The 16,704-nt window shown below is 30.2% G+C and overlaps 1 protein-coding gene across 1 annotated transcript; it reads right to left on the bottom strand.

The window, feature by feature from the left end:
• Positions 1-11,830: 11,830 nt before the first annotated feature.
• LOC132266593 (chaperone protein dnaJ 11, chloroplastic-like) lies at positions 11,831-12,711 on the bottom strand. The gene has a single exon (XM_059767509.1). It carries the CDS (start codon positions 12,657-12,659, stop codon positions 12,159-12,161), a length of 501 nt encoding a protein of 166 aa, XP_059623492.1. The 5' UTR covers positions 12,660-12,711; the 3' UTR covers positions 11,831-12,158.
• Positions 12,712-16,704: the final 3,993 nt, after the last annotated feature.

Here is a 16,704-nt window from a genome sequence, read left to right on the forward strand (position 1 = left end):
TTCTCCTCAAAGAAGCCGCGCTTCATCGCATTATGCTCCACATAATTATTACTCTAGATGAGAGAAAAAAAAATTAATTGAATTCTATTTGTTGTTCATTTAGCTGGTGATTTTAAGATTAAGAATAGTGATAAAGGGTCTAGGCATTTAAACTATTAGAAAAGGTATAACTTAAAGCAGAGTATATAGATTCGTGAACACATCCCTTCATGTGTAGCCTTTTTTTTTTTTTTTTTTAATACATATTTTTAATTTTAAATCAAGGTAAGCGATAAAATTTGAATACTTCATTTAAATTTTTTATTTTCCTTGTTGAGAAGGATAGATGATTGTCCTATCATGATCAATTACAAGCTTTTATAAAGTGCTTCATCAATTTAAAATGAGTTTATAAAAGTATTTGAGATTTTCAATATTATATTGCATCAAATGATCCACAAGCATCACACGTGTAATAGTACACACATATAATGCTCGTGGAGCATCTAATACGGTACAAGCATGCATGTAACGGATGCACTTGAATACAAAGATGATTTTTTTTTTTTTTTTTTTTTTTGATTGATCTTGTCCTGCATTCATTTGTGATTAAAGTGATTAGTGGCCGTAGTAGTTTAGACATTGATTAACAGTCCACATTGAAATGAGAAAGAAAAACTGAATGGCTTAACGTGTCATTTTCCAAAATGTATTAGTAGTCTAGTGATCAGAGTGGTTTGTGTACCATTACAAAAAGCTGGTCATACAGTGGTTGAGGAGTACTGGGAATGACACACAGTCTCACACACACACAAAACATTGATAAAATAGACACAATCTATTGCATGTAAGGCAGATTATACTTTCTGAATTCTGAACATGGATTTGCTAGCGACCTGTGATTATCATCCATCTCCATAGAAGCACATCCAATCCTCGTCATTCAATTTGCATCAATATTGAGAAATTGTAAAAGATTTCAGTTGAATCATGTCAGTTAGATTCCCCGACACTATAATAAAGTTGGATCCTATGTATGTCGTCAGATGTGCAACAATAAAATATGAAGAGGATCAAATGTATATTGCCATAACGGACTCATTAAGGGCTTAGTGGGATAGCTGCCCTCACTAAAAAATAAAAATAAAAAATTTATTTACAAAATTATTTATAAATTTAGTAATTTTTTTTAAAATGCCCCTATTCATAATACCTAACTATATATTATTATTATTTAAGACTACCCCATCTCATACATTTTTCCGGGTTCTCACTAGTAATGCTGTATAAAAAAAGGTTCCTAGTCCATACACCCCAAAGAAAAAAAAAAATCAACAGCTAATGAGGTGCTGAAACAAAGTTGATCATATATTCAAAAGTGAAATTGAAGTGATCATATAATTTGCAACGCGTTAAATGTACGCAGTCTGACATCTGTTGTTAGTCGACACTCCATGGTGATTCAAATTTCACCCATTCAAATATGATACCCTACGCCACTACGCGACACTTATTTGTATGATAAGGTCTTGAATCTCAATCGATTGTCAACATGAATAAACATTTGCAGGTATGGTACCAAGCTAAGCAACAAAGAAGGAAGGTGATGCAGAGGAGGACAAATAGGAAGGGTAGAGAATCGTGAGAGAGATGCTATAAAAAAATAGTGTACTTGTACGTTTTTTTTTTATATATATATAAAATATATGAAAAAAAAAAAAAAAAAAAAAAGGGACTATTTGAGCTATGAAGAATCTGAACTTTCAAGTCTACCAAGAGAATCAATGGCCATTGTGACCATATATCAATGTGAACACAAAAGATACGACAAGCTTTTGTTGGTGTGATAAGCCAGCTTTTACTACAGTGGGGTTTGGATTGGATCTATACATATATTACATGAATATAGCATGTATTTTATCTATAAATCCAAACCAGTCTATCACATGCACATATATCAGTACTCTTTTAACTTTCTGTATATTGAAAAGCCTCCGTACCTTTTGTTTTTGGCCTCTTATGAGAGGTACGTCTTTAGTAGAAGCAACTAAGGAACTGCAACAATGGTCCAAGTTCGAGCCCAGTGAAAACAAGGTGCGTGAGTAAATTGCTTTAACGGAAAAAATAATAATAATAATAATAATAATCTAATTGTGTTCGGTGACATATAATTGGGGTTTTGGAATTAGAATTGGTAGAAAAAAAAAAAATTTTGAACCAAAATTTTCTAAAATTCTACCAATTCCAACTTTAATGCTATAATTTCATACAGTTGAACACAGCATAAAGAAATTGCAATCATCTCAAGATAAAATTCAATGATCTAATACAATTTTATTATCCTTCTCTTTACCAAGAAAATGATCAATCATCCTTGATGATTCTCAACGCAGCAGACAATTTGACAAATTTAACTAATTTTATTTGAGTGAAGGCTCATGTCATTATGACATCAAGAATATTAGTGATTTCATGATAACGTCAGTCCTTATTTGTAATCAAAATTGTCATTTGGACTGCCAATCATTTTTCTATAATTAATTAATTGTTAAAATTCTTTCAACACATTTTGTCGAAATGATCAAAATGCGCTATATAAATGTATCACAACACTTGATAGTTGATGAAAGAATTTTCAATTTACCTTTAGACGCTTGTGTCAATAGCATTTTTGCTTTGTTTTCTACTATTTTTTTCAATGAGAATCACAAAACTACTTTATTTAAATATTTATTGTTTTAGCACAACAAATAAATTCATGATGTACTTTTAACTCTTCTAAAATGTTTTTATTCACACTTGCGGAAAAAAAAAAAGTTTTTATTCACATTCATGCATGTTCCATGATCTATATTGTTTTAGTATGATGCTTTGTTTCTTCTATTTTACCCAAATAGAAGCTCATATATATATATATATATATATATATATATATATTAATTAAGATTTCATTGAAAGTTCAAGAGGAAAATATAAACATATCAATTTCTACAGCAATGTTATTTTGACTTCATCGAGGAATTTCAAATATGAAAAATTTATCAAGTTTATTTACGTGGGCCCAACTTGCTAGACCGTGAAAAATTGGCCTCCCGAAAACGGAGACAACTGAAAATTTTCGATTATCGAATAACCATCTCTGAATATCTTCAATAATTATTTTCATCACCACTACAGATACTACTTTGTCATTAACAAATTTTGCTACCTCCCTAAAATATAAGCTCATATTTTCAGAAAGTATAGTTCGTTTGGGAAATATAGAACCCCAAGCTGAAGGGTACAAAAAAATGAAATTGAAAATGCCAAATGTAAGCCTATATATAATTATGTATATCTACACACACAACACACTGTAAATGTGAGAAATCATCTATCGACAACTGTCACTCCATTGTAAAAACATTGTTGTCAACTCAAACACTATTGGACCATGCATTAAAAACTAAAAAGCCCATGTTCGGCCCCGAAGTTGCTACTGTTTCGTTATGGGCCTAAAGTTCGGGCCTATTCAAAACTAATAGTTATACCATACTCATTAAAAGTTTGGGCCTATCAAAACTAATGATAAAATATTATGAGTAATAATATTTAGACCTATTTGTTTAATTGAAAGGAATGATGAGAGGGATAAAAGAAGTTTTTGTGTTTGGTTGAAGGGAATGGAGGAAGTAGAGAGGGATGCTTTATCCTTCATTACTTTGTAATTTTCTATTCACCCAAATTTGGGAGGAATAGGAGAGAGAAAGTAGTATAATTTCATATTTAACCTTGTTGTTGCATAATTTGGAAAGGATATATTTTTATAACTTTATATAATAAGGATATATTAGTAAAAATAATATAAAAACTCTATTTTCCTTCCTTCCAAGTTTCAACCAAACAAAAAAAATATTTCACCCCATCTATCGATCTTTTCTACCATCTATTCCACCAACCAAACAAAAAATGAGAGAGACGCATTCCCTTCCTTAAGGATGCCTCATCCATCCCTTTCCTTCTCTATTCCATCAATTTTTCCATTTTTCTAACCAAACGAAGTATAATACTAATGAGTTTGTTTATTCATTTAATGTGAGATTTTGTCAATATCAATATAATTTTTAAGAGGATTCACAAAAAGCTATATTGCTATATCTTCTAGAAGAACAATAACCCAATATCAATATAATTTTCAAGAGGAAATATTATACAAATCTTTATTTTAAAATTTTCCTACTTTTGTAACATTTCTCTTCTATGATAAAATGATTAAGATTCTCTCAAATGACAATGAATATTTTTCTTATATTATGATTGTTTAGTAAGTAAAAGCTAATGGGGGACAATATATATATATATATAATTCTTGACAAGAAATGCAGGAATCTAATTCTATTGCTGGTCAAGAAAAAAAATCATAAAAAATCACATATGTTAAAGTAGTCAATTAAAATAACTAGTCACTAAAGACAATACAAATTGTTGTCCCTAATGAGCATTCAACATCAACAAGATCACCCCGTGCTCTATTGAATTTGCATTTAAAGGCCTACACACCATTCATTGGGATCAAAGTAAAGTAATTCGGATCCTCTCCTTTTATTTCATTTCGTATCGCATTTTGTGTCATTAGTCGATCCTTCAATAACTTTATATAACTTAAATGAATAATGATAAGAAAATTGATGAATTAATTCTGAATAAGTATCGAATCTGATGTGCTTTTGTTCACCTTATTTATTTAAACAGTTTTTAAAAATAATTATTTAACACGTAATAAGAATGACCAATCACATCAAATTCGATACTAATTCTGTGATTCTTTTTCGATTCCTCTGTCATTACTCAATTTAAATATTACATCACAAACTATTTTTTCATATAACGTGTTGTATTAGCGAATATACTAGCAATACAGGCTCAAGACAAATTAAAGAAAATAAATTATTACTTGATCTAGAACTATGTGATCTCGGTCAATCATAACTTGTCACGCAAATAAAACATTAAATAAAGTTGACACATTTTTTTTTTTGCGTGATAGATTGTGATTGACATTCTCTACACAAGATCTCTCTACAAAAAGAGAATTCAAGAGAATTGTTATATGATCTCAAGTTATTAGTCTCGATCAATCACTAGTCGATACATAATTTTTTTTTAAAAATGCTTAAACAAAATTATACAAAACTAATCTATTTACTTACTTGTTGATTATTGATTGATCCGAGACTCTATAATAATTTCTTAGTAATTAAGATATAAGATAATGATAGCGACGAGGAAGAGGAGAGAGAAAGCAGTATAACCTCAATTTATAGTCTCGATCAATTTTTTCATTCTTCCAACCACACAAACTATAATTCTGATGAGTTTTATTTATTAATTTGATGTAATGGAGAAATTCAAATGCTAGTTCTATCCACTAGATCAAACGGATATAACTAATGGATGATGAGGGTCTCTCTCTCTCTCTCTCTCTCTCTCAGATTTTGTCAGTATCTTCTAGAAGAACAATAACCCATTATCAATATAATTTCTAAGAGGGTGTAGGAAAGCTATATTGCTATATCTTCTAGAAGAACAATAACCCATCATCAATATTATTTTTAAGACGGATATTATACAAATCTTTATTTTAAAATTTTCCTACTTTTAAAAAAGACATACATTTGTTGCATTCCTCCTCTATGATAAAATGATTAAGATTCTCTCAAATGACAATGAATATTTTTCTTATATTATGATTGTTTAGTAAATAAAAGCTAATGGGTGACACTATATACATACATATATTGACTATTTTAACATATGTTATTTTTTATGAATTTTTTCTTGACCAGGAATAGCATTAGTTTCGTGCATTTCTTGTCAAGAATTATATATATATATATATATGAATATTTTTCTTATATTATGATTGTTTAGTAAATAAAAGCTAATGGGTGACACTATATATATATATATATATATTGACTATTTTAACATATGTTATTTTTTATGAATTTTTTCTTGACCAGGAATAGCATTAGTTTCGTGCATTTCTTGTCTATATATATAATTCTTGACAAGAAATGCACGAAACTAATGCTATTCCTGGTCAAGAAAAAATTCATAAAAAATAACATATGTTAAAATAGTCAATTAAAAGAATTAGTCAATCAATACAATACAAATTGCATTTTGCATTTTCAGGCCCACACACCATTCAATTGGGATCAAATAAAAGTAATTCGGATCGGCCCTGTTTTATTTCATTTCGTATAGCATCGCTACATCGCTTCTTCAATAACTTTATATAATTTAAATATTACATTGCTTATATAACAACAACTAGGTTCAAATTATCTGGTCTTGACCAATCACAACTTATCAAATAAAATACTAAATAAAGTTATAGATTTTTTTGTGTTGCAGGTTGTTATTGACACTCTATACCGAATTCCTCCGCAGAAAGAGAGTTCAGGAGAATTGTTATATGGTCTTAGGGTTACTAGTCTCAATCAATCACTAATTGATACATAATAAAAAAAGCTTAATAAAAATGATACAAAATTAACGTGTTTACTCACATGTTGATTACTAATTGATGTGAGACCGTATAATAATTTATCAGAAATTCAGATTTAAGATAACGATAGGGGGAGGATAGCATAAAAGCAAGGTCTCTCAAATACCAGCTTAAAATATATAACCAATCTAAGCACTAAAAAAGTTTCATCAATGGTTCCACAAAAGCATTGGCTATCAAATATCTCACAAAATAAACCAATCTAAGCACTCAAAAGTTTCATCATGGTCTCTCATTAAAAGTTGCTACTGTTTCGTTATGGGCCTAAAGTTCGGGCTATTTAAAGGACTTTGATCCTCGACTTAAATATAAGTTATCTTAAATTGAATTCCCTACAGATTGGCATGTGACATTTAAAATCTATCTATTTCTTGTGTTAAATTACGTTAACTAATTTAAAGAAAGTTTAAGAACTGCACCGTTTTGACATAAGAAAAATTTACTAAAGTTTAAAAACTGTACTTCTTTTGAATTAAAGAAAATTTATCATACTCTAACTACGTTTAACGTCGTTATCTCTTCCTCATCTTTTCAAAAAAAAAATTTATCCCTCTCTCTCCTCTTTATTCCTATCTTAAACAAGTCGCGATGGTTTTGTTTCTCTTTTAACCGGAACGAACGTTCTCTCTCATCTTTTCTATATATAGGGTTTTTGGTTATATTTTCCTAACTCCATCAATAATATCCATGGTTGTATATATATATTCTTTTCCAACCATTACTATTGCCAGTAAAAGTTGCATGTCTTGCAATCTTGCAATCACATTTTCGTCTATCTTAATTCCATGGCAAAGAATATTCATTTTTGGCCCAAATATTCTCCAATAGTGGGAATGAGCAAGAAGAGAGAGAAGGAGATCTTTTTTTGAAAAAGATGAGGGAAAGATAACGACGATAAACGTCATTAGAGTATGGTAAATTTTTCTTAATTCGAGTATAGTGAATTTTTCTTAATTCAAAAGGGTGCAGTTTTTCTCAAATCAAACTTTCTTTAAATTAGTTGACGTGGTTTAACACCAGCAGTAAATAGATTTAAATGTCACGTGTCAATCTGTAACGAATTCAACTTAATATAACGTAGAAAATATTTAACTTAGAGGATCCAAGTCCATTCAAAACTTATAGTTATAACTCATTAAAAGTTTGTATCTATCAAAATCTAATGATAAAATATTACATGATATTTAAAACTATTTATTTGATTGGAAGAAAGAATTAAGGAGGGATTGATGAGACGGGGGATAAAAGAAGTTTTTTGTGTTTAATTGAATAGAAAGGAAAAGAGGGAGGAAGCAGGGAGGGATGTTTCATTCCTCATTCCTTTGCAATTTTTTATCTACCCAAAATTGGGAAGAAGAGGAGAGAGAAAGGAGTATAATTCCGTTTTTAACTTTGTTGTTGCATAATTTGGAATGCATATATTTTTTTAATTTTATATAAGGAGGGTATATTAGTAAAAATAATATAAAAACTCTACTTTCCTTCCTTTCAAGTTCCAACCAAACACAAAAAATATTTCACCCCATCCATCCTTTCTACTTTGCATTCCATCCAACCAAACAAAAAAGGAGAGAAACACTTTCCCTTCCTATACTTCATCCATCCCTTCCTCTCTCCCTTCTATCAATTTTTCCATTCTTTTAACCAAAGGAAGTATAATACTGATGAATTTTTTTTATTTATTTGATGTAATAAATAAACTCAAGTGCGGGTGTGTGTGATTTTGTGAATATCAATATAATTTCTAAGAGAGTTTACAAAAACTATATTCCTATATCTTCTAGAAGAACAATAACCCAATATCAATATAATTTTCAAGAGGAAATGTTATACAACTCTTTATTTTAAAATTTTCCTACTTTTACAAAAGACATACATTTGTAACATTTCTCTTTCTATGATAAAATGATTAAGATTCTCTCAAATGACGTTGAATATTTTTCTTATATTGTGATTGTTTAGTAACTAAAAGCTAATGGGTGACAATATATATATATATATATAATTCTTGAGAAGAAATGCACGAATCTAATGCTATTGCTCGTCAAGAAAAAAAATCATAAAAAATCACATATGTTAAATTAGTCAATTAAAATAACTAGTCACTAAATACAATACAAATTATTGTCCCTAATGAGCATCCAACATCAACAAGATCACAATGTGCTCCATTGAATTTACATTTAAAGGCCCACACGCCATTCAATTGGGATCAAAGTAAAGTAATTCGAATTATCTCCTGTTTCATTTCATTCCGCATTGTATTTTGTGTCATTACATCGTTTTTGTAATAATTTTATATAATTTAAATATTACATCACTTGTATAGCAACAAATTATTTTTTTATATAACATATTGTATTAACGAATATGCTAGCAATACATGATGAAGATAAACTAAAGAAAATATATTATTACATGGTCCGAAATTATGTGGTTTCAATCAATCACAATTTGTTACGCAAACAAAACACTAAATAAAGTTGATATATTTCTTTTGCATGACATGTTGTGATTGACATTCTCTACACCGGATCCCTCCATAGAAAGAGAATTCAAAAGAATTGTTATATGGTCCTAGGGTTATCAGTCTTGATCAATCACTAGTCGAAGCATAATAATAATACTAAATAAATAAAACTTAATAAAAATGAACAAAACTAGCGTATAAATACGCGTCGATTACTGATTGATCTAAAACTGTATAATAATTTTTCAGAACTTCAAATCTAAGATAACGATAACGATAACGATGAGGAGGATTCCATAAAAGCAGCGTCTCTCAATTACTAGCTTAAAATATATCTAAGCACTCAAAAAGTTTCATCAATGGTTCCATAAAAGCAGTGGCTCTCAAATATCTCTCAAAATAAGCACTCAAAAGTTCATAATCTCTCTCTCACATCAAATGTAAATTCAACCACAAATAATTAAAAGTGCTACACTGAAATAAAATGGTAGGTCCCAATTTCACTGTCAAGCCAAGTTCAAAAAAAGAAAACCAAATGAGAGATGTGTTTAACGACTTTATAAGAACATAATTATGCGATTAAGTTGACAATTGAATCTCAACACTCTTCTTAATTCGTTATATATATATATATATATATATATATATATATATATGTTCCTTTGGTTGTCTTCTTTCTCTATCGTGCCGTTGCGTCCACGCCTAAGGTTGTACTAAATAGGAGTATATTATTTCATTTGCCAACTTTTGGAAGTTGTGGAAGCACATGCTATGACTAAATTTCTTCGATTATTAAAAACCATCCTCATCAAATAAAATGTCAATAGAATTTTGCAATGAAATGGGACCCAATTCTCTTGAGTTCAATTTTTTGTACTCTATTTTGTTGGAAAATGCTGTTGGTTTTGTGACTTTGTCTAATTTAAAAATCAGATTATTTTTGAAAAGAACAAAAATAAATTACAGCTATATTAGAAAGATGTAATTTTAATAATTATTTATTCTAAAACGCTTTTCAATGTGTATAAAAATTTAATTATCAGAGCAACTAACAACCATAAATTCTAAAATTTAAATTGATTGATACGATGTAACTTTAATATTTATAGTTTTATATCAATCATTTAACATTCATTAGATATGTATAAGTCTAACATTGTATTAGTCATCAATTTATAAAGAATGTGTGACTTTGAATCAGTGATTGTTGTTCAAATTAACTTGAAAATTGAAGGCTGTGTGTGTGTGTGTGTGTGTGTGTGATATTGAAACATTTTGTGTGTGTGTGCGTGTGAGATATTGAAATATTCTGTGATTTGTAAAGAATGTATGACTTTGAATCAGTGATTGTTGTTCAATGAATTTAGAAGCATCGTACCTGGGACCACTGGATTCTGGAACCCTTTAGCTCCCAAAGTCCTACATCCTTCAATTTTCTTTTCCTAACAATCTTTTGTTTTTCCATTTCTTAGTCATGTCATCATATTTGTAGGTGGAAAAAGGAAAGTGATATAACTTCCAAAAGTTCGACTATCTAGAGATGCCAATTTGCCCCGTGAGGACGGGTATCCGCTCCACTCCATTCCTTTGATATTGATTTTGATAGTTCATTTAACTTATTTCGAAAGAAATGATTTTTATTAATAAAAACACGCACGGGTTAGGGGTGGGGAGGTCACCCCGCCTGTTTAGGTAGGTAAATTACAAAATTATTCTTATTTTATTAATATATATAGTTAACTCTAAAACCCTAGATCACATTCACTCATTTTCTTAATTGTTCTAGAGAGCGATAAAGCCATATGAACTAAGAACGCTCGTGATCTTAAATTTTATGTTAAATTACTAATTAGCCATTTTTTTATGAATTTTTTCACTAGTTTTGTAATTATATTTGAGGAAAAAAATTTAAAAACGAGACAAAATTCTGGAACTAAACGAGATGGGATGGGTGTTTGCGGGGTGAAAATGTTAAATGGGGCGAGGAAGGTACACCCGCCCAAAAACCGTGCCGTTACCATCCCTACAATTATCGATTATATTATTATCTGAGTGGATTAAATGTAATATAATAAAATATACGACACATTATGATGATGCCATCATTCACTTATGTAAATTACATAGAGGTTGATACATCTTATTATTAAACACTATATCAGGATTCAAGAAAAAACTCAAATCCTTTTATCTCCCAACATTATAAAATAAAAATCTTTTACAGAGTTGAACCCACCTCTGTCACAATCCTCGTAGAAATTATGGTTAATTGATTGGAAAATAATTTTTATATTTACTTAACCGAAAAAAAGGAAAAACATTTCAACCCATTTTTCTAAAAGTACAAATCCACTAAACATTTCACAGAGACTGGTAGATGCACATGCATAAGATATTTTTACAAATTGATTTTGTGTTTTGTACTTTGCAAGTATAGGTTCAAAAATTCTGAGCCGCTTATTACACAAGTGAAGAAATGGTCTCTTTCTCTCTCTTATTATTATATATATATATATATATATAATACTGACAATTACATCTTCCTTGTGAGAAAAAATAGATTTGGATAATGATTTTGACTTGGGTTAGAGTTTCAGGCCTCAAAATTATTATCCAAATCTATGCCACACCAGGCTTCGCTAGTAAAAAGTAATTTTTGAAGATAAATTGCCTTGAAATATTATGAAAAGTGAAAAAATTGCCCCCAAAAAATAATAATAATAAGAGAAAAACTTACTATTCCAAATACAACAGTGAATCTATTCATAAAAACATCTAGATACACTTGCAATAAAGGTACTTTAAACTGGTAAATCATAAAAAGAAAATTAGGAAAAATAGGAAGAACAAAAATTCCCATTCTAATTTCCAAACAACTACAGTTACAATGGTGTTTGAACACCCTTCTTGGCGCGATTACATGATCATCTGATAGCATTCAACGGCTATGATTGAGACTGGAAAATCAACACCCTATAAGGCTATAACGCCGCCCATAAAATCAGCGGCGATGATTGATCCCAGAAAAAGCTCATCTCTGCTAATTCGTGTTAGTACTCTCTTCACTTATACAATACATATTTCCAATATATATATACAAATACATCATCACTCTATATAACTTTAGAAGGTGAGTCACTGAGTTAACTCAACTCGCTACCAGCACTGATCCGTTTCCCAATTCCGGCGGGTGAAACCGGAAAATCCGGACCTCGATTTCCCCGGAGAAGCTGAAATTCCGGCATACGCACCGATCGGCCGGTACTGCCGGAAGAGCTTCTGATCGTAGACGGCTCGCTTCTCCGGATCGGACAGCGTCAGATACGCGGAGTGAATCCTCATGAACTCGTCGGCCGACGAGTCCTTCCGGTGATCAGCCGCCACGTCGGGGTGGCAGATCCTCGCGAGCCTCCTGTACGCCGCCTTGATGTCCTGAGCGGTGGAGCCGATCGGAATCCCGAGTACTTCATAGAAGGACGCGCACGGGGCGGAGAGCTTGGGAGGGTCGAGGTACGTAGACCTCGTTCTCTCCGCCGAGGCGTACGCGGCGGATACGGGCGGCGGCCGGAACCTGACGCACGACGGGGGCGGAGCCGAGCTCTTGCCGGAGAATACAAAGTGCGGTGTCGGTGAGGGTCGAAGAAACGTAGAGACCATGATACGGTTCGATACGGTGCGGTTATGAAAATACAGAGGAAAGATAGTGTGTGTTGTTGTGTTGATATAGAGTAAGGGTTGAGAAGATTCGGAGGGTTTGAGTTTAACCCTGGTTAAGTTTGGTGGGACCCAGAGAACAGAGATATTGTGTGTGGGAATAAGGTTGATATCTGTGTGCTTTGGAATTCAATGGGTTCGAAGTGACTCAGCAAACAGCTTATCCAGTTTGGCAAATTTCATTTTTTTTGGGGATTGGGGCTCTTAAATGCCCGTGGATATTTGGATATAGATGAGTTGCCACTTGCCAGTTGGTCATTTGTTGTCTTCAAAAAAATATATATATATATAATTAAAAAGAAATTTATATCACCACCCAGTAATAATTAAATGTTGGACAAATTAGGTAATATTTGAAAACTCAATTTTACTTAATTCTAAATGAATTAAATGTTTGTTTAATTAATTACTTACTGAAAATTACAATAGTTATTTAAAATGGAATAAATTTTTAGCTGAAAAAAAAATTAAATTATTTATTTTTTAACTACCATTTAAAATATTTAACTCTTAAAATTTTCAGTTTAAAGTTTTCTTATTTCGTAATATAATGTTGTATTGTGATATAAGTGTGTTGCGTTAGTACATGAATTCATGACATATTCGTTAAAGTAGTCCGAATCGGTAAAAGTTTTTGATATTTTGAGTATCCAAAATGTAATATTAGTTAACTGTTAGATTTTTATTAACCCAAAGTACTAGATAATAGGTAGCATGAGGTAGTTATATATATGTAACAAATATCTCCACTTTATATATATTTTTTTAAAATGAAGTGTGAATTGAAAATAAAATATTTATAATTTCAAATTTATGGATAGGATATCAAATTAAGAAGGATACTAATTATTTTAGTTTATTATTGAAATTCGATTATTTTCACATGATTACTGGTTACATTGTGGAGCAAATATATATATTATCATTTTGGTTAAGATCAAATTACTTGCAAAATATGAATTTTGAAAGAAATGAAGTCACGGTAAATTGTAGTCAACCCTTTCCCGTGCGGTTTGGGTTAAAGACACCTTGTTTTCATAAATGAGTTTCAAATACACTCCTGGATCCGTTTAGCATGCACTTTGTTTTAGCGTTTTGTTTTTGGAATCACGTTTGGGAAAAAAAATCGGAACCACGTTTGTTATTAGTGTGTTTTGAAAAAAAATCGGAACCACATTTGGGAACGACGTTTTATAGGAAATGTCAGAAATAAAAACATGCAAAATATGATTTTGACTCATAAACAGTTTTCAAAATAAGAAAAAAGTAACTTTTTGGTGTTTTGGTTTAAGGACACTATTCATGAAGTGTTTTAGCATTGTGTAAAACAAAATAAGGCCGCACCAAACATGCTTTTATTGTTAAAATCCGCCCTGTAGTAACCCAAACACAAAAATAACAGAAACAACACGCATGCTAAATGGAACCTTAAGTAATATGAAATGTCTAATATACCTTGCGATAAATATTATATTTTCATTAAAATATCTACTCACCAAAAATAACCAAACTACCCTCTAAAATATCAACTCACCTAATTATTGTTGTTATTATTTTTCAGAAATGATGAACTCTAAAGTGCTTTTTAAAATATCTTGAACCTTTTCACCATATTTCTTTTTTAAAAAGAAAGGAAACAAAATTAGGTTACAATGTATGAGAGACCTTATTTCTAAGATGCATGAAACATTCTACATCATATATGAATCTAGGTATATGATTGAGCAATTTAGGCCTGTTTTGGATAACTATTGAATTTCAGTGCAATTTCTATTAATAGTTTCAAATTGTAATGTGAAAGTATCAGTATGAATGGAACCATTAATACGATTACGGAATCTTATCATATTTTTAATAAGTTCTCCCGATATGATAATTCAATTATTATTATTATTTTTTTGCCCCTACGTAAAAATAAAATAAAAAGAGAATTTCATTTTATTTTTATTCAAAAATTGTGACTTCACATTTTTTTTTTTTCTTTTCAAAAAGATCAGCTTATTGCTTTTAGTTTTATCTCTAAATTGATTTAGCATCTCACTTAGTTCAACTTCTAACTTAACAAAATGAGTAGGAACCTATTATATCAGGAAAAAGCTACACAAAATTACAAGCACTCTCTGACGTCGTATTTTATATACATACTACTAATTTATTTTTTATTATTTTACCATTTTTATTAAATAAGGTCAATTTAGATATCTAAACTATAACATAATATTTTCCTATAATTTTTTTTTTGATAAATTTTCATCTTAACCAAATACATACTAGAAAATCAAATTTATTTTCATTCACTCCACTTTTCTTTTCATTCCTTTTTTTTTTTCGTACTATTTCCATCTAACCAAACGAAGCCTTACATAGTTCTTGCAACACTTCAGGCATGGTTCCCATTAAGCGCTAAGTGGGTGCAAATGCCCCCACTAAAACAAAACAAAACAAAACAAAACAAAATTACTCTTTATAAGATTACTTGTAAATTTCAAAAAAAAAAAATGTACTTATTTTTTTTTTCTTTCTAAAAATCTTTAAAATACCCTCACTAAATTTCTAATAATATTTCACTATATATTATTGTTATTCAAATGTCGTCCCCGCTTATACAATTCTCTGAGTTTATCACTAATCGAAAGTTACTTTAACTGAGCACACGACTCCTTCTATATTGCATCTCACTGCAAAAAAACATTGGTCCATTTTTGCGGGTGATTTTCTTTAAAAAAAATTCATTTTCAAAAAACAAATTATACAAATGCCAACGGTTGAGTGTGTGGCACAACACAAGATCATTTAAAGTTCAAAGCACCGAATGTTTTCATAGGGTACATTGTACCAATAAAGAACTCATCAAATGGTCATCCAAAATTGAATCATCCCTTGGCCTAAGAGTAAATATACGATGTGTCTAGTGCACCGAACACATATACATGAACCATTATGATATGTCCGGTACATTGGACACAATGAATATTTATTGATGATACAATCAAGACTTAGATTTTGATTTTCCTAATGTTAACCACTTTATCTTTTATCTTATTTTCCCGTTTACTTAGATATGTTTGGTTCGATTTTTTTAAAATAATTTTATGTACAAAAACATGCTTATTAATCAGTTTTTGAAAATTATTTTTAAAAACTCAGTTTTTTTTTTTTAAAAAAAAAGAATATTATTTTCAACAACCTGCCTTATTAAATTTTCTAAAAATAATAATTTAGAGATAAAACTAAATTATTAAATTATGGTGCCTATTACATCACGTAATTGGTCTTAAACTCTCTTGCACATAATTTAGTTTACTACTATATAAAATAAAAAATAAATAAATAAATAAAATAAAATAAAAACATGTTTATCTACATTGATCGAATGAAGAATAGACTCCTGAGAAAATTTTAGAATATTCGCGAGAATTTGATAAAATTTTAAAATATTTTGAGATTTTGTACCCTCAAATCTTTTCGGCTTTAAATATTGTGGGAATGATCCAACGATTGAAACACACCGAGTACCATATGTAGCATATGAAACTTTGGAGGTGTAATTTATTTATGTAGCCATTGCATCTCATATATATATATATATATATCTTGTAGTTGCTGTCAATGGCGTATTTCTTTTGTTTTTATTTCCTAGTTTTCTAAATTAGTATACTCTCTCTCTCGTTTTAATAATATTCTTTACAGCCAAAAATGTGTGAATCTATATATATATATATATATCTCTTGTAGTTGCTGTCAATGGCGTATTTCTTTTGTTTTTATTTCCTAGTTTTCTAAATTAGTATACTCTCTCTCTCTCGTTTTACTAATATTCTTTACAGCCAAAAATGTGTGAATCCACAACTTGGCCAATTTCTTTCTATATATATATGTATGTATGTGATGTATGCATCTCTGTATTTAATATTCCCTATCAATCCAACTCTTACCCTAGCTAGCTTTATTTGTGCTACATTGGCCGCCTCTAGTCAAGGTCTCACTA

The sequence above is a fragment of the Cornus florida genome, unplaced genomic scaffold (assembly GCF_030987335.1).
Source record: "Cornus florida cultivar Cherokee Brave unplaced genomic scaffold, ASM3098733v1 CherokeeBrave_3.0.0_Hap2_Chr07, whole genome shotgun sequence".
Classification (NCBI taxonomy): Eukaryota; Viridiplantae; Streptophyta; class Magnoliopsida; order Cornales; family Cornaceae; genus Cornus; species Cornus florida.

What these genes read in the sequence shown, in the direction of transcription:
- LOC132266593 (XM_059767509.1), bottom strand. Translation starts at nt 12,659, where the DNA reads ATGGTCTCTACGTTTCTTCGACCCTCACCGACACCGCACTTTGTATTC.